General features: G+C 49.5%; 2 protein-coding genes across 2 annotated transcripts in view; both read right to left on the bottom strand.

Moving 5' to 3' along the window:
* LOC116861115 (zinc finger protein 264-like) overlaps positions 1-6917 on the bottom strand; it is a 315410-nt gene extending 308493 nt beyond the window's left edge. Inside the window, exons 1-4 of the mRNA XM_032847594.1 lie at positions 6910-6917; positions 3245-3438; positions 1552-1631; positions 111-257 (exon numbers count right to left, since the gene is read on the bottom strand). Of these exons, the coding sequence (XP_032703485.1) occupies positions 111-257; positions 1552-1631; positions 3245-3438; positions 6910-6917 (429 nt within the window). The remainder of the gene's footprint in view (positions 1-110; positions 258-1551; positions 1632-3244; positions 3439-6909) is intronic.
* A 165-nt stretch (positions 6918-7082) lies between these two features.
* Positions 7083-8009, bottom strand: LOC116861114 (olfactory receptor 9G4-like). The gene has a single exon (XM_032847593.1). It carries the CDS (start codon positions 8007-8009, stop codon positions 7083-7085), a length of 927 nt encoding a protein of 308 aa, XP_032703484.1.
* Between the last annotated feature and the right edge of the window lie 16748 nt (positions 8010-24757).

The following is a 24757-nucleotide window of genomic DNA, read 5'->3' as shown; positions in this document are numbered from 1 at the left end:
AGTGTGGGAGGACCCTCAGAGGCACTGAATGGCTGAGCCCCAACCCAACACAGTGCTGACATTCCTGATGCCCCTTGGCTTCTATGCAATAAGGTGGGGTCTGAGTTCACGGATAAGTCACTGTCCTTATCCAGTGAGACCAGGTTCCTGTAGTTCTCCAACATGACGTCCCAGTACAGCGCCTTCTGGCCAGGACTCAGCTGCCCCCACTCCTCCTGGGAGAAGTCTATCGCCACATCCTGGAACGCAATTAGCTCCTTGACAAGGGCACAGCATGACTAGCCCTTCACGTGGCCATAGGGTAAGGGGGCCTGGGGTCGGGAGGGAAGTCAAACAAGAAAAGAGTGGGTTGGGCTGGGTCAAGGACTCACCAGTGTGGCTGAGGTTGCATGTGGTGGTCCAAGAGCTAGAAGAGCCCACAGACTGCTGAAGTCTGATTCCCGTGGGGCTCTACAGGGAAACTGCAATGCATTCAGTGTGACAAAGATTTACTGAGGTCACCTACGGCTGGGCACCTTTCTAGGCACTGGGGATACAGACCAAAACCCTGCCCTGGTGAGTCCCACATTCCAGTCAGGCTTGGACAATAAACCAGCCGAACAGCATGTCAGATGGTGCTAAGTGCTACAGAGAAAAACAGGCAGGCGGGGACAAGAGTGATGGGACATTAGGTACCAACTAGAGTGGTCAGGAGAGACTTCACAGGGCAGTGACTCTGGACAAAGACCCAAGGGAAGTGAAGAGGTCTGTGCCACGTGGCTATTGGAAGGTGCCAATATTTTACTGGCACTGCCGATAATTTAAAACATGGATATTCGTACAAAAATCCAAATACCAGTCTTGAAAAACAGGAAGCTTTTACATTGCAAAGCCTGGATTCCTGTAGTGACAACAGGCTGGAGCCTGGTCACAGTCGCCCCTGTAGATGGGCTCAGTTTCCCACTGTGACTCCCCAACTCTGGGGTCTCAAACTCAAGTGCCTATGGGGGGGCTAGCGAGGTAGTGGGAATGAATGAAGTGGGCTGCCCGAATGCTTACAGTTGTCCTGAAACGCACGGCCCTCCTTCATCCTGCTTCCATTTCTCCCTTTCCTGAGGGAAGTAACTCTGCTGACACAGGATTCAGTTGCTGGGGACTGCGGCAAACTAGAAATCTTGTATCCAAAGGGGGCGCCCCCGCCTCAGCCCAGCTAGCAGTTGTCATGGACCGCCACGGCCTAGTGGGCTACCTCTGACCCTGCCTGGTGCACTCACAGGTCTCCCGCAGCACTTACCACCCCTGAATGACCAGGCTGGTGTCTTTGTTGAGTGTCCCCCACATCGTTCCTGGTCTCCACCCAAGCAGGGACCTCGTCAGTCTCAAAAGGACTGCATCCCGGTGCCTCCAGGGTGCCCCGAACCCAGGAGGCCCGCAGATATCCGCCGACTAACACGTGGAGCACACCCGCTGCTGCCAGGACCGCACTGGGTGCTCCACACCCAACCAGGAGCGATGTCCTGCCTTTCAGAACCCAGTGGCCCTCCCAGGCGAGACCAGCGAAGACTGACTGACCCGGGGCCTCGCAGTCACAAGCCCGAGAACCATGCCCTCCTCCGCAAAGAACCTCTCCTGGCGGAGGCCTGAGATCCGAGCTGGGGGGAGGAGGAAAGAGTGGTGAGAGAGGAGGCCCAGCTGGGCCATCACACCAGCCCCTCCTCCGGGACCCGAAAGGACCACATCCCTCGTCAGAGCTGGAGGAATGCGGTAAGTGGCACTGTTTCCTGCAGCCCGATCTAAGCTGAGAACTCAAACTCTGGAAACAAGGTACCTGGGTTTGCATCCCACCTATGACCCACTAACTGTATGGCCTTGGACAAGTTCCAGGACCTCTCTCCGAGACTCAGTTTCCTTACTTGAGAAATGGGGATAGAATGGTATCTACCTGTAGGACATGGTGACAGCGTTACTGTGGCGGATGGTATCAGTGCCCCCAGTCCTTCACGCTCCCTGTAGATATACCCTTGGCCATGTACCTCTGAGGCGACCTGTCGCCTTAAGTGTGGTGTCTGTCCCCACCTCTTGACATCAGGTCTGGCCTTGTAACCCGGGTCGGCCGGTGGTGGCCCTCATCTGCTCACCCCTCACCGTCCTGCTGTTCCTCCAGGATCCAGGCTCATTCCTGCTTCAGCGCCTCTGTCCTCGCCCCTCCCTCTGCCGACAACACTCGTCCTCCCACGTCTCCTCCAGGTCGTTCTCACCGTGCAGGGCTGAGCCTAGACCTCCGTCCTCAGAGGGTGTTTGTACCGGCCCAAACTCAGGGAGCGGACCCAGCCCCTGCGACCCCCGCCCTACCGCCCTCTAGTGTTTCCTCCCGAGCATTTATCAGTGACGGGCGCTATTTCACGGTGTTCCCGGCAGAATGCAAGTTCCATCACAAGCCGCACCACCCAGGAACAAAATTCCACAGGCATCCCCAAGAAATCTCATGCCCAAGGGACAACGACACTTACAGGTGAACGCAGCACGCGGGCTCAGCACAGTGTGGCCACCTGTTGGGGACACTTGTTCTACTTGCGCACAAACACAACCACACGCACATTGTTCGATTCCTCAGGCAAGTGCCCGGAAGCCCTTCCCACAGGGACGTCCAGCATGGCCCAGGGACACGAACCACAACAGCCACACCAACTCGCCCTCCACGTACGCCCCTCCCGCACAAAACCACACACAGAAGCCAAACTCCATTACCACAGCCACGGGAGTCACACAGGACTGGGCTCCCCGTCGCTCTAACGTCCCCACTCAGTCACATACGATCCCTTAAATGACAAACTACCATAGACCCTCGTGACACACAGGTCTGCATTCAGTCACACAGACCCTCGGACGAGGACAAACTCACACTCACACACCAGGCCCTTCCACACTCAACATGCACACCCAGCCTCAGGCAGGCCGCGGACACTCCCAGACAACACCACACACACACACACACACACACACCCGCTTGAGAAGCAACTTCAGACACTCACGTAACCCCACCTGACAGCAAATCTTCCTCGGCAACGCCCCGCGCTTGCACGCGCACACGCACCGCCTCACACTCCGCTCACGGGGCCCCGGCGCTCACCCCAGCAACCCGCAGAGACGCCTCACCACGCGGACGTCGCCGCATCAGACACACTCGACATGCCCTCGTCACACACACACTCCCACCGAGTCACGGATCACAAAGTCACACTCAGCAAGAGACACACGCACAGACCTACACTCGCTCGCCCGTCGCGCGCGCGCTCCACACCGCCGTTGAGCTGGAGCCCAGACGCGTCCCTGCCGGAAGCGGAAGCGCTCCCAGCGCCCGGGCGCAGAGCTCTCTGGGAGTTGTGGTCCAGAGACCGGCGCTCCGGTGTACGTCCGGGTGGCGCTGGGGCTCCATCCTTCCTGGGTTCAACTCCGCTCCTGTGAGAAGGAGGAACCAGCTCCGCAGAGCAGATACTCCCTGTCTCCCAAGTGAGAGCCCTAGTCTGAGAAACAGGAACTAGCCCCAGAGAGCGGATACTCCCTGTCTCCGAAGTGGGGAGTAATACCCCACAAATGATGAGGCACCGGAAGGCAATAAGAGGGGAAAGGACGATGCTGCCCAAAGAGGCGGCTTGGGAACGTCTCTGCATCTTCAGGAGATGACATTTGAAGCGCGTTTCAAGCGCGGGCAGTAGCAGCAATGCTCCAGCTCGGCAAGGGCATACCGGGCTGAGGAAGGAGCCAGTGCAAAGGCCCTGAGACAGGGTGAAGGTTGATGTGTTTGAAGAACCGAGGTAACGCCCGCATAGCTCGGAGTGAAAGATGAAGGGGTGGGTGCAGGGGAGGAGGCCGGAGAGCCCCAGGCAGTGGACGGGCACTGAAGGGCCGCAACAGGGGGATGGCGCGGCCCGATTTGTGCGTTCACAGGAGCCCGTGGCTGCTGGGTGGAGGGTGAGTTTGGGAAGCCAAGAGTGAAGGCAGGGAGATCGGAGAGGAGGCCGTTGCAGTGGCCCAGACAGAGATGATGGTGTGCCGGGGGACGGTGGTGGCCGTGGGCATGGTGTGACGTGGGTGGGTTTCAACCTGCACTGGGGGACATGCTGGACGTGGAGTGTAATGGGAAGAGGAGGGGGTAAGAGAGAAGCCAAAATGCCTGCCGGGTTTCTGCCCTGAGTGCCACGGGGTGGGTGCAACCTGGGAAGGCGCAGGCGTGGAGGAGGACAGAAAGTGCCTGCACGTGTGCTCGGTTTGAAGTCCTTGCTGCGCATTCACTCATGTGGTTTAACGTCAGTGTAGTCACTCACTAACCATCTACTTTTGAGTTTTGGTCCTGGGACAGCTGCGTGCTGGAGCAGGCTGGGACGTCGCACAAGAGTCCACTTTAAATGTTCAGAAATGATGCAGATCGGTTGTTAGGCTGCGGACTCCTAGTTTGACATCAGCTGTGGTGAGATTACTTAGGCCATGGCAGTTGGCAAGTGCTAGAGTATTTTTCTCCAGAGAGCTGGCTTTCCAGGGCGCCGTTGGATAATAGGAAACAAACACGTGATCACCTTCATTCAGCTTTCATTCTGGTGTGTGGGGGACAGATCTGTAAACAGATAACTAAACAATTTACTGAAACTGCGGTGTGTATTTTGGAGAAATGGGAGTTCTGAGAGCATAGAAGGAAAATGACTTAGGTTGAGCCAGGAGGGGTGGTCAGGAAGTGGTATCTGAGCTGTGATCTGAAGGCTGAGCAGCACGCTCTCGCTCTCGTGTGTTTCATTGAGAAGGTGTCATCGTTGATCGGCGGTGTCTTTTTCGTTCTTAGCGGAGTGTAAAATAAGAGTCTGTCTTCCAGTCAGTCGTGGTTTGGATTCAGCTGCACTTACTAATCTGATTAGGGGAGGGTTGTTTGAGCTGGGTTTGTGGAGCCCAAAGAGGCATGCAGGTGTGGCACAAGTGAGTGTGGGGAAGGGGCTAAGAAGCCATTAAGTGCTCAGAAGGCCCAGCCCTCTGACTCCAGCTAACGCCACAGCCACTCCGGCTCTTGTTTTTTGTTGCTTTGCGTCACATTTGTTTATTCAGAGAAATACATACAGAACACCCAGTGCATGCCAGACAGTATGCTGCACACCGGGGCCACAGCACGCAGAAGGCAGCGCCACTCTCATGGAGGTTATATCTGGAAGGTGGGGTGGGGATTTGAGGCAGAACAAACAAACTGAATAATCTAGGTAACTACAGGCGGCGAGAAATGCAAGTAGGAAGTAAAACAAAACGAGGGCATTGAGAGTGACCAGGAGGTGAGCTGCTTTGGATGGGAGGGTTGTGGAGGCTCCTTTTCTCTTTTTGGACAATTTGGACAATAACTCCCAAGGGTTATGCATTTGATCAAGAGGCTGGTATCCTCAAGGATATGTTCGTAGCACAGCAACGGTTTCCTAAAACCTCCCCACAAAATGTCTTAACAAAGTAAGGTTGCTTTAAGAAAAAAAAAAAAGATTTATTAATTTATTTTTAGAGAGGTGGGGGCAGAGGGAGAAGGAGAAAGAATCTTAAGCAGGCTCCATGCCCCGCATGAAGCCTGATGCGGGGTTTGATCCCATGACCTGAGCCGAAATCGAGAGTCAGACACTTAATTGACTGCACCACCCAGGCGCCCCAAGGTGTTTAAAGTCAAAGAGAAATACAGCCTAATTTTTATCATTCAAAAATAGAACCCTGAGTGCTTCTGGAGTAAAAATATTGATCCTTTCTTCACCCTCTTAACTTTGGGTAAATTGCCTAATCTATCTGTATTTTATTTTCCTTGTCTGCAAAGTGAAGAGAATTACAAGCACATCACAGAAGTCTTTCAAATGTTAGAGATAGGGCATATAAAAGTGACTAGTAAAGATGGTCTGGGAACAAAAGAGGAATTGGAAGTATGATGATAGGATGGAGTAAAAAGATAGATGGTCACTCATCAAAAGAGTGGATATGGAGGAATGATTAAAAAATAGGAACTGTTCTCAAAAAATAAAAATAAATTTAAAAAATTAAAAAAAAAAGAACTGTTCTTTCCTTCTTTCTAGAGTTTTATCTCAGTGCATGGCAACCCAGCTGGAGACAACATTTCCTAGCCCCAGTGGGTCAGCATGGCCGTGTGACTAAGCACTAGCCAATGAGGTATCAGCAGAAGTGACATGTGCAACTTCTGGTTTACATCTTAAAAGCATGTTGCTTTCCCTCTATTTCCTCTCTGTTCCTTCCTGAAGACGGATTGTGAATGAGGTGCTGGTGAGCTCTCTCTCACCTTGTGGATAAGGAGAACTTAGGCAATGGTAGAGCAATGAGACAGGAGGAACCTGGTCTCAGGACGACTTTGTGGCACAGAGACACCAGGATTACCTCAAGCACAGATGTTTAAACGAAAGAGAACTAAGCCTTCTGTATCATTTAACCCATTGTTTGTTGTTTTCTATGAAAGCAACTGAACCAAAAATCCAGCTCATACAAGGCTACCAGGTAAACATGGTAGAAAGATGAAAATGCCTTTGACATTCCCTTGGGAAGGAGTCACATGAAGATGACGCAGTATATATGGACAAGTCCAAAATAGCCCATTTTTCTTCTAGAATATTTGCTGCTTCTTCTGATGAAGTCATTGGTTTGCATTCAGGACAGGCATTAGATGAAAAATGTCTACCGCTAACCATGAAGCACGTTGAGTAGGCCAAGGTGTGCCCACCTGCAGAAGGCCCATGGAAACTGAAAGAGAGGTCTCCTATTGGACTCTCTGGGACATAGGGTCATCGAAGGGGCTCTTGGATGGAATGATCCCCGCTATTTAAATTATTGACTCCCTGTCCCTCCATCTTCCCCTGTGTACCTATAGTACCATTTGCCTATATTAACTGCACATCGGATATATCTCTAGCTTACCTGGACATCTACTAGGTAGATGCATGGCTCATTGTCATCCAACTTGGCTGTCGACTTTTTGGCTACAGGTGTGCTCCTTGTGGTGTCCAGAGGCACTAGCACCTCTACCGTGGCCACAGGGACCTCCTGTGAGGGTGGATTGCTGGGTGCCTCCCATGTCCAGATGCCAAGTCCTAAAATGGCCCCCGAGGATAAAGCTTCAGCAGGGCTCCCTTCATGTCCTTGTTCCTCAGGCTGTAGATAAGTGGATTCAGGGTGGGCGTGAGGACAGAGTAGAAGACAGCTGCCACAAGGCCTTGCGTTGGGGAGTAGCTGGTGCGGGGCTGCATGTAGGCAGAGCTGCCGGAGCCATAAAACAGGAGCACAGTGGCCAGGTGGGAGGAGCAGGTGGACAGGGACTTCCAGCGGCCGGCGGTGGAGTGGATCTGACACACGGTGGCCAAGATGCGGACGTAGGACAAGACAGTGAGGCCGAAGCAGCTCATGATGACGCAGCCGCTGACTGCAAATCCTGCAGCCTCGTGGGCATCTGCATTGGCACAGGCTAGCCGCATGAGTGCGGGGATGTCGCAGAAGAAGTGGTCGATCATGTTGGGGCCGCAAAACGGCAGGGAGAAGGTGTTGGCTGTGTGGAAGGCCGAGAAAACGAGCCCACTGCCCCAGGCCACTGACACCAGGGAGACGCAGGTCTCAGGGCTCATGGTGGCTCTGTACAACAGGGGCCTGTAGATGGCCAGACAACGATCGAAAGCCATGGAGGTGATGAGAAAACACTCCGTGGACCCAAGGCAGACAAAGGCAAAGAGCTGGGATGCACATGCATGGAGGGAGATGTCTCTGGAGCCCAGCGCGGTGGCCACCAGGGCCCGGGGGAGGGTGGTGGACACGGAGCAGATATCCACCAAAGAGAGGTGTTTGAGGAAGAAGTACATGGGCGTGTGCAGGTGCGCATCCTGGGTCACGGCGGCCACGATAGCCACGTTCCCCAGAATGGCAGCCAGGTAAATGAGAAGGAAAGAGGCGGCGCCGAGCAACTGTAACTCCGGGACCGTGGAGAAGCCCCGAAGGAGGAAGACGGAGACTGCTGTGAGATTGGGCATGGTCGGCCTTTGGAAGAAGTCCTCAACTGCAGAGGCCGCTCAGGGAGGGCCTGAGTGGGGAATGAGGAGACAATAGCAAAGACCTAGGAGGAAAGGAAGGGGAGGTGAGCTGCGTCTGAATTAAATGCACATGCACGGTCTTCCCTGGTGGTCTCAAACCCCAGATACTTACGGAGGCCGGCAGATGCATACATCTGGGAATCTGGTGGAGTGTCATGGGGTGGGGGTGGGGGAAGCGTACAGAATGTTCTGTTCAAAAGAGACAGCTGCTCTGAGCTCGTGCCAGCTGTCGGGGAACCAAGCACTGCCAGATCCTCTGATATTTGCCAAGAAAAGTCAGAATTCCAGGTTGTTTTTTCAATGTGAAATTTCCTGAGGCACCTGGGTGGCTCAGTCATTTGAGCATCCGACTCTTGATTTGGGCTCAGGTCATAGTCTCAGGGTCGTGGGATCGAGCCCCATGTCGGGCTCCCTGCTCAGCTCTGAGTTTGTGTCTCCCTCTCCCTCTGTCCCCTCCCCCCCGCCCAGCTCATGCTCATGCACACTCCTTCCCTCTCAAATAAATAAATAAAATCATTTAACAAATGTGAAATTTTTCTGACTTCTTTACGTTGGCAGAAAGTTCAAATTTAAAACATTGTGCCTATCCAATGGGACCTCCAGTTTAAGACTTCTGGTCTTACACATATTTGCTTCATAACTTCATAACATCATCATGGTGACACCCAACCCAAGGCCTTGTAAAGGTCTGTTTCTCACAGGAGGCCGTGAGCACCCCCACCTGAGTGCAGGGCCCCCTTTTCCTCTTGTCTTTGTTTCCTGGTATCCCGCAGAGGAAGGGGAGGGAAGTGGTGCACAGAATTTTTTTGCACCAGATGTCCAGGGTTTGGATTCTGTGTGACCTTGGACAAGTACCTTAATCTCCCAGAGACTCAATTTCCTCCTCTGTAGGATGGGACAGTGTGTGCTGTGGGAGCACGTGAGGACTGCAAGAAACATACTTAAAACAAGTTCTGGCAGGTAGTGGGGCCGTCACTGAAGGTTGGCTGTTACTGTTATGTTTCTTTGTAAGTGTGTGTTCCTTATTTTCCTTGCCACTGTGGTCCCTGAGCTGCTGGGATTGTGTAATAAAATAGACGTGAAAATATATCTTTAAACTTCTTCACGGAAAGTATTACTTTTTTCATGCTCCATCAGCCCTTGTCGCGGTTGTCACTTCCAATGCTATGGGACGGCAGCCCCGGACAGCTGGGGGTGGGCCTGGCACTCCCAGCAGAGTCCTAGTGATCTCCTCGGGGACCTAAACCCCCTCACTTATTATCTGCCCCTCATCGGCAGAATAATGCCTGCATTCCAAAGCGCTCTCTGTCCCAGTCCCCGAAACCTGGGGTATGTGACCTTACACGGCAAAAGGAACTTTGCAAGTGTGGTTAAACTGAAGCTTTTCAGATGTGGCGATTATCCTGGATTATCCAGGGGTTAGGGATGAATTGTGTCCCCCCACCCACCCCTGCCAGCTCCACTCCCAGCAAAAGATACATTGCAGTCCTAACCCCCAGTACCTCAGAATGGAGCCTCAGCTGGAAATAGGCCACTGCAGATGTAGTGAGTTACGATGAGGTCCTTATGGGAAGATGGTCTCACAAAGACAGAGACACACAAGGGACCGCCATGTGATGACAAAGACAGACAGTGAGACAACACATCTACAGCGGGGGAATGCCGCAGACACTGGCAAGCCACCAGCTGCTAAGCTAGGCAGAGCCCGGGGAGGGGGGCCTGCAGGGTCAGGAGGAGCGTGGTCCTGTGGACAAACCGATCTCAGACTTCCGGCCTCCGTAACTATGCGAGAACACATTTCTGTTGTTTGAAGCCACCCAGCCTGTGGCATTTTGCTGTGGCGGCCCCAGCAAACTAAGGGACTGGCGGAAACCCCTGTAGCCACAGGGGCCCTTCCCAAGACAGAAGAGAGTCAGAGAAGAGAGGACAGAAGCACAATTGGTGTGATGTGGGTCACCTGCCAGGAGAGGCGGGCGCCCCTGGAAGCTGGGACAGGCAAGGACTTGGATTCTCCCCATGAGCCTCCGGAAGAGAAGGCAGCCCCACCAACACCTTGATCTCAGCCCCGTGAGACCCATCTCAGACTTCCGGTTCCCCAGACTGTGAGACAGGACGTGTGTGTGTGTTGTTTCAGGAGACCGCGTCTGCGGTGACCTGTCACAGCAGTGCCAGAATTACACCCCCGCCCTCCGTCCTCTGCCCTCTTCCTCCTATTCTGCGATTGGCCTTCCGTCCTGGAGATGTGGCGCCTTCCCATGCGCAAGCAGGAGAAAAGCAATACGGTCGCATAGATAAGGCCATGTCTCCTCTTCCTCTCGTCCACGAGATTCTGCGGAGAACAAACCTTGTCCTCGTGCGTCCCTCGGCAGGACACAGTGAGGGGACACTGCGTATTGTCTCGCTGCGCTGTGATTGATTTCAGTGTGTGTCGGAGGAGGCACATCGGCCTCCCGGCTTTTCAGATGTTCTGCTCAGGGGGAGCCTACGGTGTGCACAGAGGTTCCAGAAAGGGCTGACAAAGGAGGAGACCCCCCAACAGCAGCGCCCACCACCGCAGAGAGCTGCCCACGGAACACAACGGGCCAGCCTACGTCTGCTTCATCCGTCCCGGCTCCCCACACCTTCGCAGCTCGTCTTGACGGTTCTAGCCCTGACGTTACCGCCTCACTCCTGTATTTTTTCAAAAGTCACTAGGAACGAAAATAAATGTGACAAGGCTGCGTGCTGTCACTTGGAGAGGAAGCGAGGTCATGCAACGGGGTTTGGGCCCCGGGGCCTGGTGCGTAACACATGAACGATAACCTTCAGCCCCACGTTAGTTTTGTTCGTTTGTTTCAGTGTTTCTCTCCTGAAAACTGAGGGACTTGCAAAGGCATTTCTGACTCTTCCACTGAGCCCTTGGGGGTCATCAAGGCAGGGGGAGCTTTCCTGTTGGGACCCGACCCTTTCCTCCAGCTGGAGCCAGTTACATAGTTACGGATTATCAGCGTGCTTTTCAGTTGATGACGTTTCTGCCATGGGACAGTTGGAGAGACACCAGAGTTGTACTCACAACCAAGAGGGAGGCTGTCATGATGTACAGAACAGACTTGAAAGAGAATGCCTGACCCGGCCACTTCCCAGCTGTGTGACCTTAGGTAAATTACTCAACCTCTCTGTGCTTTGGTTCCTTTATCTGTCATATTACCGCATGGGGTTGTTAGTATGTGCAGAGTACATGCGGAGCTCTTAGATGACCGCCTGGGACCTAAAACTGTGCATCTTCAGGATTTTCCCCAGAAGGAAGAGTCCATGTTTCTCAGAGCTATGTGGTATTACCTTGTGGTGGATGTAAATTAGAATACTACCAACAGGGACGCCTGGGTGGCTCAGTTGGTTAAGAGTCTGCCTTTGGGTCAGGTCATGATCCCAGGGTCTTGGGATCGAGTCTCGAGTTGGGCTCCCTGCCCAGCGGGGAGCCTGCTTCCCCCTTAGCCCCTCCCTTTGCTTGTGCTCTCTCTCTCTCTCTCTCTCTCTCTCTTTCTCCCTCAAAATAAATACATGGAGGGGGAGCCTGGGTGGCTCAGTGGGTTAAAGCCTCTGCTTTCAGCTTAGGTCATGATCCCAGGGTCCTGGGATCGAGTCCCACATCAGGCTCTCTGCTCAGCAGGGAGACTGCTTCCCTTCCTCTCTTTCTGTCTGCCTCTCTGCCTACTTGTGACCTCTGTCAAATAAATAAATAAATAATCTTCAAAAAAAAAAAAAAAGGCTTATGACCAACATCCTAATCTGAGGTGGTGGAGAGGAGCACAGGGCCAGGATTTGAGCCATGAGCCGATGGGAGAAATGAGCCTGGCCGACGAGTGACACAGAAACATCGATTCTGGGGGTTCATGAGATTTTGGGAACGGGCTCTTCACCAGAGCTTGAGTGTCTCCCCTAATGTTCCCACCTTGCTGGCCCACAGCTTTGGCTTACATGCCTCCACTCACAGGGAACTCACTCAGAGCAGTGTTTCCCAACTGGGGACAATGGTATCCCGCCGGGCACACGTGGGAAAGAGGGAGACGTTTCTGGTTGTCACAACCGGGGAAGATGCTTGTGGCATCTAGTGGGTAGAGACCAGCGAGGCTGCTGAACTTCATTCCATGCACAGGACAGCTCCCCACTCTCCCCACAGCAAGAATGACCTGACCCCAGAATGTTACTAGCCCTGATGTGGCCTCTTTGACTGAGTCTTGAGTCCCTCGTATGACACCAGTAGGATAACTGGCATTTAAACATCCCTTCCTGAGAGCCAGACCCGGAACTGAGAGCCTTTCATTCAAACACCCCCCTAGAAGGAAGGCACGATTTCATCATCTCCGTTCATAGATAGAAAAACTGAGGCACAGAGAAGTGAAGCACTTTGCCCAAGATCTCAGAGTTAGTAAGAGGTAGGCAGTGCCATGGCTCAGACCTGGCTGACGAGCCTCGTAACCACAGGCTTCCGTCATGGCTCTGCTGCCTCCAGTCACCCCAAGTAGGAGATGGGAGCCGTTCGGAAATTTGGAGCAGCCCGACCTACCTGGCAGAGTGTCCTGACCATCTCGCCCAGGGCAGGGAAGCCAGACCTCTTCAAGGCGCTGCGCTGGGCTTGTGGGAGGCCAGTTCCTCCCAGGGGGTGAGGTGACACAGATCCAAGCTGGGATTCCTGGCTCGAGGATGGATTCCCCACTTAGAAGCCGCAGGCGGGGAAGGCACTGGGGAAGGGCCAGCACTGCTGACGGCAGCTGAGATCGGCTGTGAGCCGCGCAGTCTCTGCTTGGCTGTCTCTCTCTCTCATCAACTTGGGAATTCATCCAAAGTCACCTCTGGGGACTTTCTGTCCCACGGTGGCTCCAAACTTTGAGAACACGGCTCTTTGAGAAGGAACTGTCTGCCAGGCCACCTGCTTACATCTTTTCTAGAGTAGTTACATCAAAAGCCCTTAAAGTTGGTATTATTGGACATTGTTACTACTATTTCCTGCTGAGAACACTCTCCCGCAACGTCTGTTTTTTGTTTACCCTGTCTTGGAGATATATCTGTTGAAATAAATAGGGATTACACTTAGAATTACATCCGTCCTTTTGACTACTACAGAGTACCACACACTATGGGTAAAAAAATTCCTGTAGCTGTCCCCATGTTGGTGAACTTTCAGGTTGTTTTCAACATTCTTTTACCAAGACAAATAATCCTGCAGTGAGCATCCCTTTTTAAAAATTTTTTAGATTTTATTTATTTATTTGTCAGAGAGAGAGACAGAGAGTGCGCACAAGCAGGGGGAGCGGCATGCAGAGGGAGAAGCAGTCTTCTCCCCAAGCAGGGAGCCCGACACGGAGCTCGATCCCAGGACCCTGGGGTCATGACCTGAGCCAGAAGCAGTTGCTTAACTGACTGAGCCCCTCAGGGGCCCCTGTAGTGAGCATCCTTGCACCTTTCTCAGACTCTTATTTTATGTCTTTTGGAAAAGTTTTTTTTTTTTTAATAATTTTCTCCATGTAAGTTTTACCTACTTCTTTTTTCTCTCATTAACTTGGAGTTTGGTGGTTCTTGTGACTGGGATTTACTTTTCCATGACATTTTCTGATTGATTATTGACTGAATATTGTTTATATTCATTGTTGATATTCTGATTGATTATCTGATTGAATATTGTTGATATTCACACAAGTCATTGAACTTTGTGTTTTGATCTTGGATCTAGCCATAAGGCAAGTGTACGCTGTTCCCATGTATGAACAGACGAGGTTCCCCTAAAGTGGGATTGCTAAATGGGAGGGCTGGAAGAATTCTAATTCTGGTCAATTATGCGAAGTCACCATAAACAAGCTTTATCAATGAACACCAACTATGTATAAGACTATCAACTTTCTGTCTTTCTGGCCAGTAGTGGATGCATCAGTCTTTTAAACTTATGCCCAACCAATAGCTAGAAATCATCTCATTTTTTAAAAAAGATTTTATTTATTTATTTGAGAGCGAGAGAGAGAGCATGAGCAGGGTGGAGGGGTAGAGGGAGAGGGAGAAGCAGGCTTCCCGCTAAGCAGGGAGTCCAATGCTGGACTCCATTCCAGGACCCTGGGATGGCTTTAGTGGCCCAGACTCAATCCCAGGGATTATGACCTAAACTGAAGGCAGCTGCTTAACTGACTGAGCCACCCAGGCATCCCTCGATGATGTGTGTGTGGTTTTTTAAAAGATTTTATTTGTTTATTTGAGAGAGAGAGAGAGAGCACAGAGGCAGAGGGAAAAACAGACACCCCACTGAGCAGAGAGCCTGAGGTGGGGCTCTATCCCAGGACCCTGGGATCATGACCTGAGCCCAAGGCAGCTGCTTAACCAACTGAGCCACCCAGGTGTCCCTCGATATTGTGTTTTAGAAGCTGTAATATACACTTTCAAAGTAGCAACAACTTTAAAAATCTATAAATACCTCAAAACCCAATTTCTGCATACCATCAAGCCCCACATGTAGCTTCTTCTTCCCTTGTTTTTTGGAGCCTTCAATTGTAGCAGCAGTTCTGAGGTTCCTAAGCTCAGCAGCACTTTGCAACCTCATGCACGTGGAGCATATGAGGAGGGTGCATCAGACCACGCTGGAGGCTCCCTGCTCTTTCAACTTCTTGCGTGCAGAACCTGACTCTTTGCATTTGGAGGACTGAAACCCTCAGAAGTCACTAGTCTACATAAGCAATGTGTTCTTTTGTTTCTTGGTTCTTTGCAGTCATCAGGAGAATCCATCCTGTTGAAGGATTTCACCTGATTAATCCAGGCCCACCCAGTGTAATCTCCCTTTTGATTAACTCAAAGTCAACTGATTAGAGATATTAATTACATCTGCATAATCCCCTTTGACACATGACATAACATATTTACAGGCATGGTATTTCCTGTATTCATCCGTCTCACCTATGCTGCGGGGGAGAGGATTTTACACGGGTATGAGTCAGTCAGAGTCATCTTAGAATTTTTCCTACTGAAGCACCTGCTAGAGCAAAGCAAAACTTCTCTGGTGGAAGAAATGCTTATCTTGTGCCTGGAGGAAAACTCGCAAATTATTTTTTTAAGGACAGTGACTGATAAAAGATAACTAGCCACCCAAGGAAACAAGACAAAATGCATAAGAGGCAGAAGAACAACACACAGCAGAAGCAGACCCAGGGAACCTCCAGACACTGGACCTGTCAGTTACAGATTACAGAACTACATTTGCCATATTTGAAGGTATGTAAGTTTGGAAATATCTGTAGGAAACAGGAACCTATAAAAAGTGATAGGTAGTTTGAAGAAGAATCAGAGACAATGCCTAGAAACACAAAAATCACAAAACTGGAAATACAGACAAAATAGATTTATTTAGCAGCAGATGGGACACAAGAAGGGATAGTAGCAGAAATTATCCATAATTCAGCACAGAGAGATAAAAAAATGAAAAAAATCCAAAAGAGAGACTAAGAGGTGTGAGGTTTTTAGTGAAAAGGTCCAATATGTGATTGATTAAAGTCCTGAGAGAAAAGAGACAGAATGGAGTTGTGATGGTTAATTTTATAGTGACTTCACTGGGCTCAGAGAGAAATCCCCCACAGTGCAGAGGTTAGGGCAATATTTGAAGGAAAAATGGCTGAGAATTTCCCAGAATGCATGACAGATATCAATATATGTATATGTATTCAAGAAGTTCAGCAGATCCCAAGCATGATAAATAAGACGAAACCAATACCCAGACACATCACAGAATTCAGAAAAACCAAAGTTAATGAGATCATCTTAAAATCAGCCAGAGAAAAAAGGTCACCTTCAAAGGAATAGCTGTTAGCCTGACTGATAGCAGCAAAAATGGAAGTCAAGGTCAGCAAATGATTTCTTTAATGTGTCCAAAGACTGTATCTACTTAACACAGACCAGAAAAAGCATTGCTCAAGAATGAGGGCAAGATAAAAATGTTTTTTTCCGTGAAAAGATTGAGAATCTGCCACCCATAGACTGAAGGAAACTGTAGCAGGCATACATCAGACAGACGCAAGGAGATTTACGATGGAAAGTCTGAGCTGGAGCAAGAAATGGAAAGGAAAGAGAGAGGTAAATATGCATCCAGATGTGAGCAAACGTAGAAAACAAATAAAAATGTCTGAAGGGATCTGGAAAACAAATAAGCTACATCCAAAACACAAGGTAGTGATGACATTGAAGCTGGGAGGGAGACAAGAGTTAAAGCTTCCAAGCTGTGGTGATCTGAAGATGCACATCCCGTGTGAGGCACAGAGGACGCCCGCCGCTCGCAGGCATGAACGTGGGGATGCGCGTGTGTCTGTTCCTGAATGCGGGTAGATGATGTTCCTAGCTACGTTGGTTGCAACGCCTGGAAGCACAGTGGAGACAGTGCAGATGTCCACCATCCTTAGAATGTGCGTGCGGACACATATATGTGAGCGTGCTGTGGTGGTTGCACATTTTCGTGAAAATACCAACCCCCCCTCGAATGGTACACTTGAATAATTAATTACATTGATGGTCTGTACAGCTCTGTGAAGATATGTAACACCATTTAACTCTACAATTTAAATGGATGAAGTTCATGATGTAAATTATGTATCAATGAAGCGGTGAAAATATTAATTAAAATTTGCTGTTGGCGTGCCTGGGTGGTCAGTCATTAAGCATCTGCCTTCGGCTCAGGTCATGATCTCAGGGTCCTGGGATCGAGCCCTGCCTTGGGCTCCCTGCTCAGCGGGGAGCCTGCTTCTCCTTTCCCCTCTCCTCGCCTTCTCCGCCATCCAACTCATGCTCTCTCTCAAATAAATGAAATCTAAAAAGAAAAAAAAGAAAATGATCCCACTTCCCTTCAAAAAACAACACCCATTTCTTTCCCACCGACAGTGCAAATGAGTTCCTGTTTACTGACAGTCACTGTCAGTTTTAATAGTTGCCAACATCATCAGCAAAAATAAAAATAAGGTTACAAACACTTATCGACTGATTTTCCGATGACGTTCTGCGTTCACCTGTATCAAACCCTCGATCTTCACAACAACCCTAGAAAGCAGGTACTATTATTAGTCCTTTTTTTACAGACGAGAATATGAAGACTCGTGGAGACTGGGGAACTTGTCCAAGGCCACATAGCTGGTGAGTGACAGAATCCTAGGCTCTTTACCATGACACTCTGTTACTGAATCCTTTAAAAATATATCTATTTTAAATTTCGTGTGCTTTAATCATTTTAGATTCATGGAATTGTCACAAAAATAGCAGTTTCCATACAAACTTCTCACAGCTGCCCCTGATATCACAACTTACACAACCACGTGTGTCTGTCAAAACAGAGAGATGACCGTCCACCAGTTATTAGTAGTGAAGTGTGAACTGAGTTACTGCATCACATTTCTCCGGTTTTCTGGCTCACTTCCCTCTTCTCTCCCAAGGCCCAGGCCGGGGTCCCAGCTGCTTCAGCCGTCTCGTTTTTACCGAATGCTTATTTTGGTATGTCCTACTCGGTGACATACTCAATACTCCTTGGCCATTTGCCTTTCTCTTGTGAATTTTATGTTCATCCTCTGTCCAGGCTTTAGTGGCATTCTGACGCCTTGTGAGTGTGTAGGAACGCCTTATATATTCGTTTAGATATTTGATAAAAAGGTCCTACTTAGTGCCTTTGTTTTCTAGAAGTACCATAACAAGCACCACAAACAGTGGCTTAAACGACACACATTTGCTGTCTGGACATTCTGGAAGCAGGAGGCTGAGGTCGAGGCATCCGCAGGTCGATTGCTCCTGAGGACTCTGACGGATCTGCTCCAGGTCCCTCCCCGGCTTGTGGATGACCGTCTTGTCCCTGTGTCTCTACACGTCGTCTTCTCATCTGTATAAGTTCTCTATTAATATTGATTAGGGGAATCCTAATCCAGGATGACCTCCTCTTAACTGATGACCTGTGCAAGGACCCCATTTGCCAATGAGGTCTCATTCTGAGGTCGTAGGGGGTTAGGGTTTCAACCTATGTATTTTGGGGCAGGGAGCACAATTCAATGCATAACAGTTTATCATTTCTTTGTTTTATTGTTGTGTCACTGACTCATTCGATGACTGTTTTTTCTATGCCTCTAAGACACTCTTCTGCATGAACCAGAGATCCAAGATCTCTGAAATCATGGCTGTTATATTCTAGCTGGGAGTCAAACAGTAAATAAGTAAACAAATGTATTTTCAAGTTTCAGGTGGTGGTTGGTATATGAAGAAAAACAAAGCAGGATGAGGGGCAGAAAAAGGCAACGGGGCACTTGTTCAGCCAGGCTGATCAGGGACAGCTTAATGGGGGAAGTGACAGCCAAGCTTGGACCTGAATCAAGTGGCAGAATGAGCCATGTGGTGAACTGTGGAGGGAACGTTCAAGCAGAGGGAACAGCACATGCGAGGTCTTGAAGCCAGGAGGCATCCGGCATGCTGCAGGGTTGACAAGAAAGCCCTGATGTGACTGAACAGAGGGGAAGGTCGGGGAGGCAGGAGATCAGGTGTGGGGAGTGGGGTCCATCCGGCCATGGTGAGGAGTGTGGATTGGAAAGCAAGTGGGGTAAGAGACCCCGGGAGAGCTTGGGTGAGAGTGTGGCAGGGTCCGAATTACGCGGTGTAGAGAGTTAACTTTATTAAGAGAGTGAGGGCAGAACTAGGGAGTGTAGGTGTGCTGGCAGGAGTCCGGTTGAGGGCCATGGTGACAGCAGAGGTGGTGATGGGTCTGTGTGGATGAATATATTTTGGAAATTGAAAGTTCAAAATGTGAAGAGTTGAAAACTCTTGCCAGTGGCTGCATATGGGTTGTGAGAGAAATAATAGTAATGTAATACAAAACGATACATAATATCATAATGTAGTAATATAAAATACCTACGTAATATGACACAACAGTAATGTAATACAGAACGGTAATGACAGTGAACACATGCTTACTCTGCCATGCACGGTCTCATATACGACATATATGACCATACACGTATATAATTATGCACCCACCGCTTGGTCCTCACAATAACCCTCTGAATCAAGGCCTGATATATTTCCATTTTACAGAGGAGGAGACTGAGACATAGAGAAATCACGTGCAGAGCCACAGAGTGAGTAAGTGGGAGGGGAGTCAGGATTTGAGCCCAGCCATGATTACAACTGTCCTATTTCAGGGTTGGGGTTAGTTCTAGGCTTTTAGCCTGAGTATCTGGGTGGATCACGGTGCTCTTTACTGGGCTGGGGAACCTTGGAGGCAGAGCAGATCTGGGGACACAGCGTCACGGTTCTACTTTGCTGTGTTCAATGGGAGACGTCTGTCCGACGTTCAAGTGGGGAGGGAAACAGGCAGCTGCGGTCTGGAGGAGGTCCTGGCCGGGGTCGTCAGCAGGTCAACGTCAACTAGAGCCACGGGGCTGCGTGTCTTCAGGGGATTGTTGTAATTAGTCCTTGTCTTCGGCTGCTGGGCCTGAACATTTAGTGTCTGTGCTGAAGATTGAAGTTCCTTGGTGAGAACACACAGGCACAAGGGCGCTGGTTTCCCCTAACCTCGGCTAACCTGTGCGGCTCCGGGGTCCAGCAGGACGGCGCTCACCCGCTAACACGAGGTGGGAATTCCATCCTCCCCAAATCAGTTCAGCGCCCGGTAACAACATGTTTTCTTACGGCTAAGAAAAGCCTCATTACATGGAAGCTCCTGGTGGTTCCCCAAGGACGAGAACTTTGCTAACATGCTCAGTGCCTGAGAGAGGTCCCCGCTGGCTTGGCAGGGCCAAGGGGCTGCAGCAGGGGGAGCCAGATGGGGTAATTGGCCTCCGTGTCCCTCTGGTCGCCGCTGGAGACCAGGGCCCCTGAGCTCATTAGGAGCTGACAGGTGGAGACTGGCCTGGGAATTGGAGGAAACTTTTTAACTCGAACTCATTAGCAAAGCAGCTGAGGCTCTGGTAGGCACTTCCCTCCCAGGGGACATGGCTCCGTGTTTGTGCTGAGACAGCACATCGCCGAGTTGCGAGAGGGGACCAGATGCCGGGGTGCGGCCCGGGGCAGCCCCGGGGAGTCACTTCTGTTCTCTGAGAAGTGATTTCCTGTTGTAAAATGGACACGCAGGTGGGATGGGGCTTGAACTGTCCGGCCCTCTCAGTGGTCCCATGTCAGGAGCAGTGCTGAGCCTTTGGTGCACAGTGGAAACCTGCTGATTTGCTGAAATGATGTCCCATGTTTCTTTGTGGCAGCCATTCTCAGTGAAGGGTCACTTTGCTCCCCAGGGGACACCTGGCAATGTCTGAAGATACTTTTGGTCGCCACAGCTGGGAAGGGGGTGCTCCTGGCTTTAGTGGGTAGAGGTGGGGTATGCTGTCCCACATCCTGCACGGGACAGTCCCCACTGATTCAGCCCCAAATGTCAGTCGTGCAGACATTGAGAAACCCTGATTTGCTGGCTTGTAACTCACCTCCCTCCACCAGGAATGAGGCCCAGGGGTTTCACAGCACTGTGGTCTGAGAATATGCAGGGAGTAATCTCAGTCTTTTGGTGTCGCTTGAGCCCTGATTTGTGACCCAGTATGTGGTCTGTTCTGGAGAAAGTTCCATGTGCTCTCGAGAAGAATGAGTGTTCTGTTGTTGTAGGGTGCAATGTTCTGTACGTATCTACGAGGTCCATCTGGTCCAGTGTGTCATTCAAAGCTCTTGTTTTATTTCTTTATTTGAGAGAGAAAGAGCATGGGCAGGGGGAGCAGCAGGCAGAGGGAGAAGCAGGCTTCCCACTGAGCAGGGAGCCTGATGTGGGGCTTGATCCCAGGACCTTGGGAGTGAAATAAGTCAAGCAGAGAGAGTCAGTTATATGGTTTCACTTATTTGTGGAGCATAAGGACTAACACAGAGGACATGGGGAGATGAGGAGAAGTCAGCTGGGGGAAAATGGAGGGGTGACAAACCATGAGAGACTGTGGACTCTGAGAAACAAACTGAGGGTTTTGGAGGGGAGGGGGGTGGAGGTTGGGTGAGCCTGGTGGTGGGTATTCAGGAGGCCACGTATTGCATGGAGCACTGGGTGTGGTGCATAAACAGTGAATCTTGGAACACTGAAAAAATAAAATTTAAAAAAAATACCAAAAAAAAATTTAAAGTATGTTATCACATAACTTGTTACTTGCAAAAGAAAATGACTTCAAAATTAATGCCAATGTTGTTTTCTAAAATGATTTAAAAAGTAATAAAGGCATATTTCCAATAAATAAATTTAAAAACAAATAAAATCTTTTAAAAAACCACATTCATTGATCTCTGCTCTAATCTTAATTATTTCTCTTTTTGTGCATGGCTTGGGCTTTGTTTGTTGTTCTTTCTCCAGTTCCTTAGGGTGTAAAGTTAACTTCTGTATTTGGGGTTTTTCCGTTTTTCTGAGTGACGTTTAGATGGCTGTGTATTTCCTCCTTAGCACCGCCTTTGCCATAACCTGTAGGTGTTGGACCGAAGTGTCTTCCTTCTCATTGGCTTCCATGAATTGTTTAAGTTCTTTGATTTCCTGGTTGACCCAAACATTCTTGAGCAGGGTGGTCTTTAGCTTCCAGGTGTTTGAATTCCTTCCAAACTTTTCCTTGTGGTTGAGTTCCAATTTCACAGCACCGTGGTCTGAGACTATGCAGGGAATAATCTCAATCTTTTGGTATAGGTTGAGCCCTGATTTGTGACCCAGTATTGGTCTGTTCTGGAGAAAGTTCCATGTGCTCTCAAGAAGAATGAGTGTTCTGTTGTTTTAGGATAGAATGTTCTGTATATATCTACGAGGTCCGTCTGGTCCAATGTGTCGTTCAAAGCTCTTGTTTCTTTGTTGATTTTCTGCTTAGACAATCTGTCTTTTGCTGAGAGTGGAGTGTTGAGGTCTCCTACAATTACCATATTATTATCAATATGTCTATTTTGGTTAACAGTTGTCTTATGTAGTTGGCTGCTCCCATACTCGGGGCATAAATATTTACAATTGTTAGATCATCTTGGTGGATAGCCGCTTTAAGAATGATGTAGTGTCCATCTGTATCTCTGACTACAGTCTTTAACTTAAAATCTAATTTATCTGATAGGAGAATCACTACCCCAGCCTTCTTTTGAGTCCCGTTGGCATGAGAGATGTTTCTGCGTCCCTTCACTTCCAGTCTGGATGTATCTTTAGGTTCCAAATGGGTCTCTTGTAGACAGCATATGGATGGGTCCTGTCGTTTTATCTGATCTGCAACCCTGTGCTGTTTTATGGGCGCATTTAGGCCGTTCACGTTGGGAGTGATTACTGAAAGATACATTTTTATTGACATCGTGTTGGCTGTGAAGTCCATGTTTCTATAGATTGTCTCTGTGAATTTATGTTCTATGTCACTCTTGGGTTCTTTCTTCTGTTATAGAACCCCCCTTAATATTTCCTGTAGTGCTGGCTTGGTGGTCACATACTCTTTTAAACCTTGCCAGTCGTGGAAGCTCTTTATCTCTCCATCCATTTTAAATGTTATCCTTGATGGATAAAGTATTCTTGGCTGCACGTTCTCCTCATTTAGTACCTGAATATGTCTTGCCAGCCCTTTCTGCCTTGCCAGGTCTCTGCGGACAGGCCTGATGTCATTCTGATGTTTCTCTCTCTGTATGTACGTAAGAAATCTCTTCCTCCTTACTGCTTTTTTTTTTTTTAAAGGTTTTATTTATTTATTTGACAGACAGAGATCACAAGCAGGAAGAGCAGCGGGCAGAGAGAGGAGGAAGCAGGCTCACCACTGAGCAGGGAGCCCAATGCAGGGCTCCATCCCAGGACCCTGTGATCATGACCCAAGCTGAAGGCAGAGACTTAACCCACTGAGCCACCCAGGCGCTCCCTCCTTACTGCTTTTAAGATTGTTTCCCTGGATCTAAGATTTGCAAATTATATTGTATGGTGACTAACATAATAAAAAATTTATTTAAAAAAATCCCACATTGGGGCGCCTGGGTGGCTCAGTGGGTTAAAGCCTCTGCCTTCGGCTCAGGTCATGGTCTCAGGGTCCTGGGATCAAGCCCCACATCAGGCTCTCTGCTCAGCAGGGAGCCTGCTTCCCGTTCTCTCTGCCTGCCTCTCTGCCTACTTGTGATCTCTGTCTGTCAAATAAATAAATAAAATCTTAAAAAAAAATCCCACATTATTTCTGAGTGTGTCTGTGGGGTTGTTCCAAGAAGGGATTCTCATTCGAACTGGTGGGCCAAGTAAAGCAATGACTCTCCCCAATATTGGGGGCACCAGCCGAGGTGCAAGCTGTGTTCAGATCCCCCATTATCAGTTTGATTGTTTGAATAGGTGTTCTAATAATACCCAGCCATTGCATTTGGTAAAGTTGTCTCCTAAATTTGTTTTAATTTGTGAGGATTTCCCTCCAAAGTTTTCCTCACAATTGATTTGGTGAAGAAGTGACAGGCACGTGCTCTATTGACGGCACAGGGCCTAAGTGTATGAGTCCTCAGATCAGATAGACCGGTTCTTTAAAACATTTTTAAGTTGGGGGCGCCTGGGTGGCTCAGTGGGTTAAAGCCTCTGCCTTCGGCTCAGGTCATGATCTCAGGGTCCTGGGATCCAGCCCTGCATCAGGGTCCTGGGATCCAGTCCTGCATCGGGCTCTCTGCTCAGCAGGGAGCCTGCTTCCCCCTCTCTCTGCCTGATTCTCTGCCTGCTTGTGATCTCTCTCTCTCTGTCAAATAAATAAATAAAATCTTTAAAAATTTTTTTAAATTGAAGCATAATTAGCATACAGTGTTATATCCATGTTATAATTGTACTCAGCCATAAAAAAGATTCAGATCTTGCCACTTGCAAGAGCATGGATGGACTGAGTCATTTTTTAAATAAACTTTTTAGCCCACTGATGGGTATTCAGGAGGGCACGGATTGCATGGGGCACTGGGTGTTATATGCAATGAATCTTGGAACACTGCATCAAACACTAATGATGTACTGTATGGCGACTAACATAACATAATAAAATCAAGTTAAAAATAAAAAATAAAATAAAACCTTTTTATTGAGGTGTTACCTACATACAGAAAAGTACATGAATCATAATCATGAAGCTCGGTGGGTTTCACAAATGAACACACCCTTGCAACCCACAACCTCACTGGGAAACAAATATTATTGGCACCCCAGGAATCTCCCTGCTGGAACATGGGGTGTGTCTGCCACATGCCTCTGTCGTGGGGGAGCGACCCCATTCTTGCTAGTGCCACTGGGCTCTGGATCACAGTATTCTGCCCCAGCTGGCTGCAGGTGAGGGCTCCAGGCCCAGGCTTGGCCAATCATAGTGTCCCACCCCTGGTGACCTCCGGTGGTTCTCAGCACAGGCAGGACACACGCAGCTCCTTCGTTCTTTGCCAGGATGGACTGAAGGGTTCTGGGGTCCTGAAGTTTCTGCCAGAGCTGGGGAGAGGTCAGCCGTGTTTCTCCATACCGAGAATGTGAGAGATCATGTGTAGGGAACACCCATGGGTCTGGGTGATAGAGAGGTAGAGGAGGCAGAACGTCGAGGTGCGTGAAGAGAGCGATGAAGATAGAGGTGGAGGATGACAGAGGAAGACCTGGAAGGCGGGGTCCCTAGATCTCCCTAGCGCTCCATTCCTTTGCTTGCTTTCTTGGACCCTGTGACCTCCTCCATTCTTCCCAGTTACATGATCCGGAAAATTCC

The sequence above is a fragment of the Lontra canadensis genome, unplaced genomic scaffold (assembly GCF_010015895.1).
Source record: "Lontra canadensis isolate GAN:19392208 unplaced genomic scaffold, GSC_riverotter_1.0 scaffold191, whole genome shotgun sequence".
Classification (NCBI taxonomy): Eukaryota; Metazoa; Chordata; class Mammalia; order Carnivora; family Mustelidae; genus Lontra; species Lontra canadensis.
The sequence above is the reverse complement of the archived record's forward strand: the minus strand, read 5'-3'. Positions and strand labels throughout refer to the sequence as shown.

Excerpts from the sequence above, each read along its gene's own strand:
- LOC116861114 (XM_032847593.1), bottom strand. The coding sequence starts at position 8,009 with ATGCCCAATCTCACAGCAGTCTCCGTCTTCCTCCTTCGGGGCTTCTCC.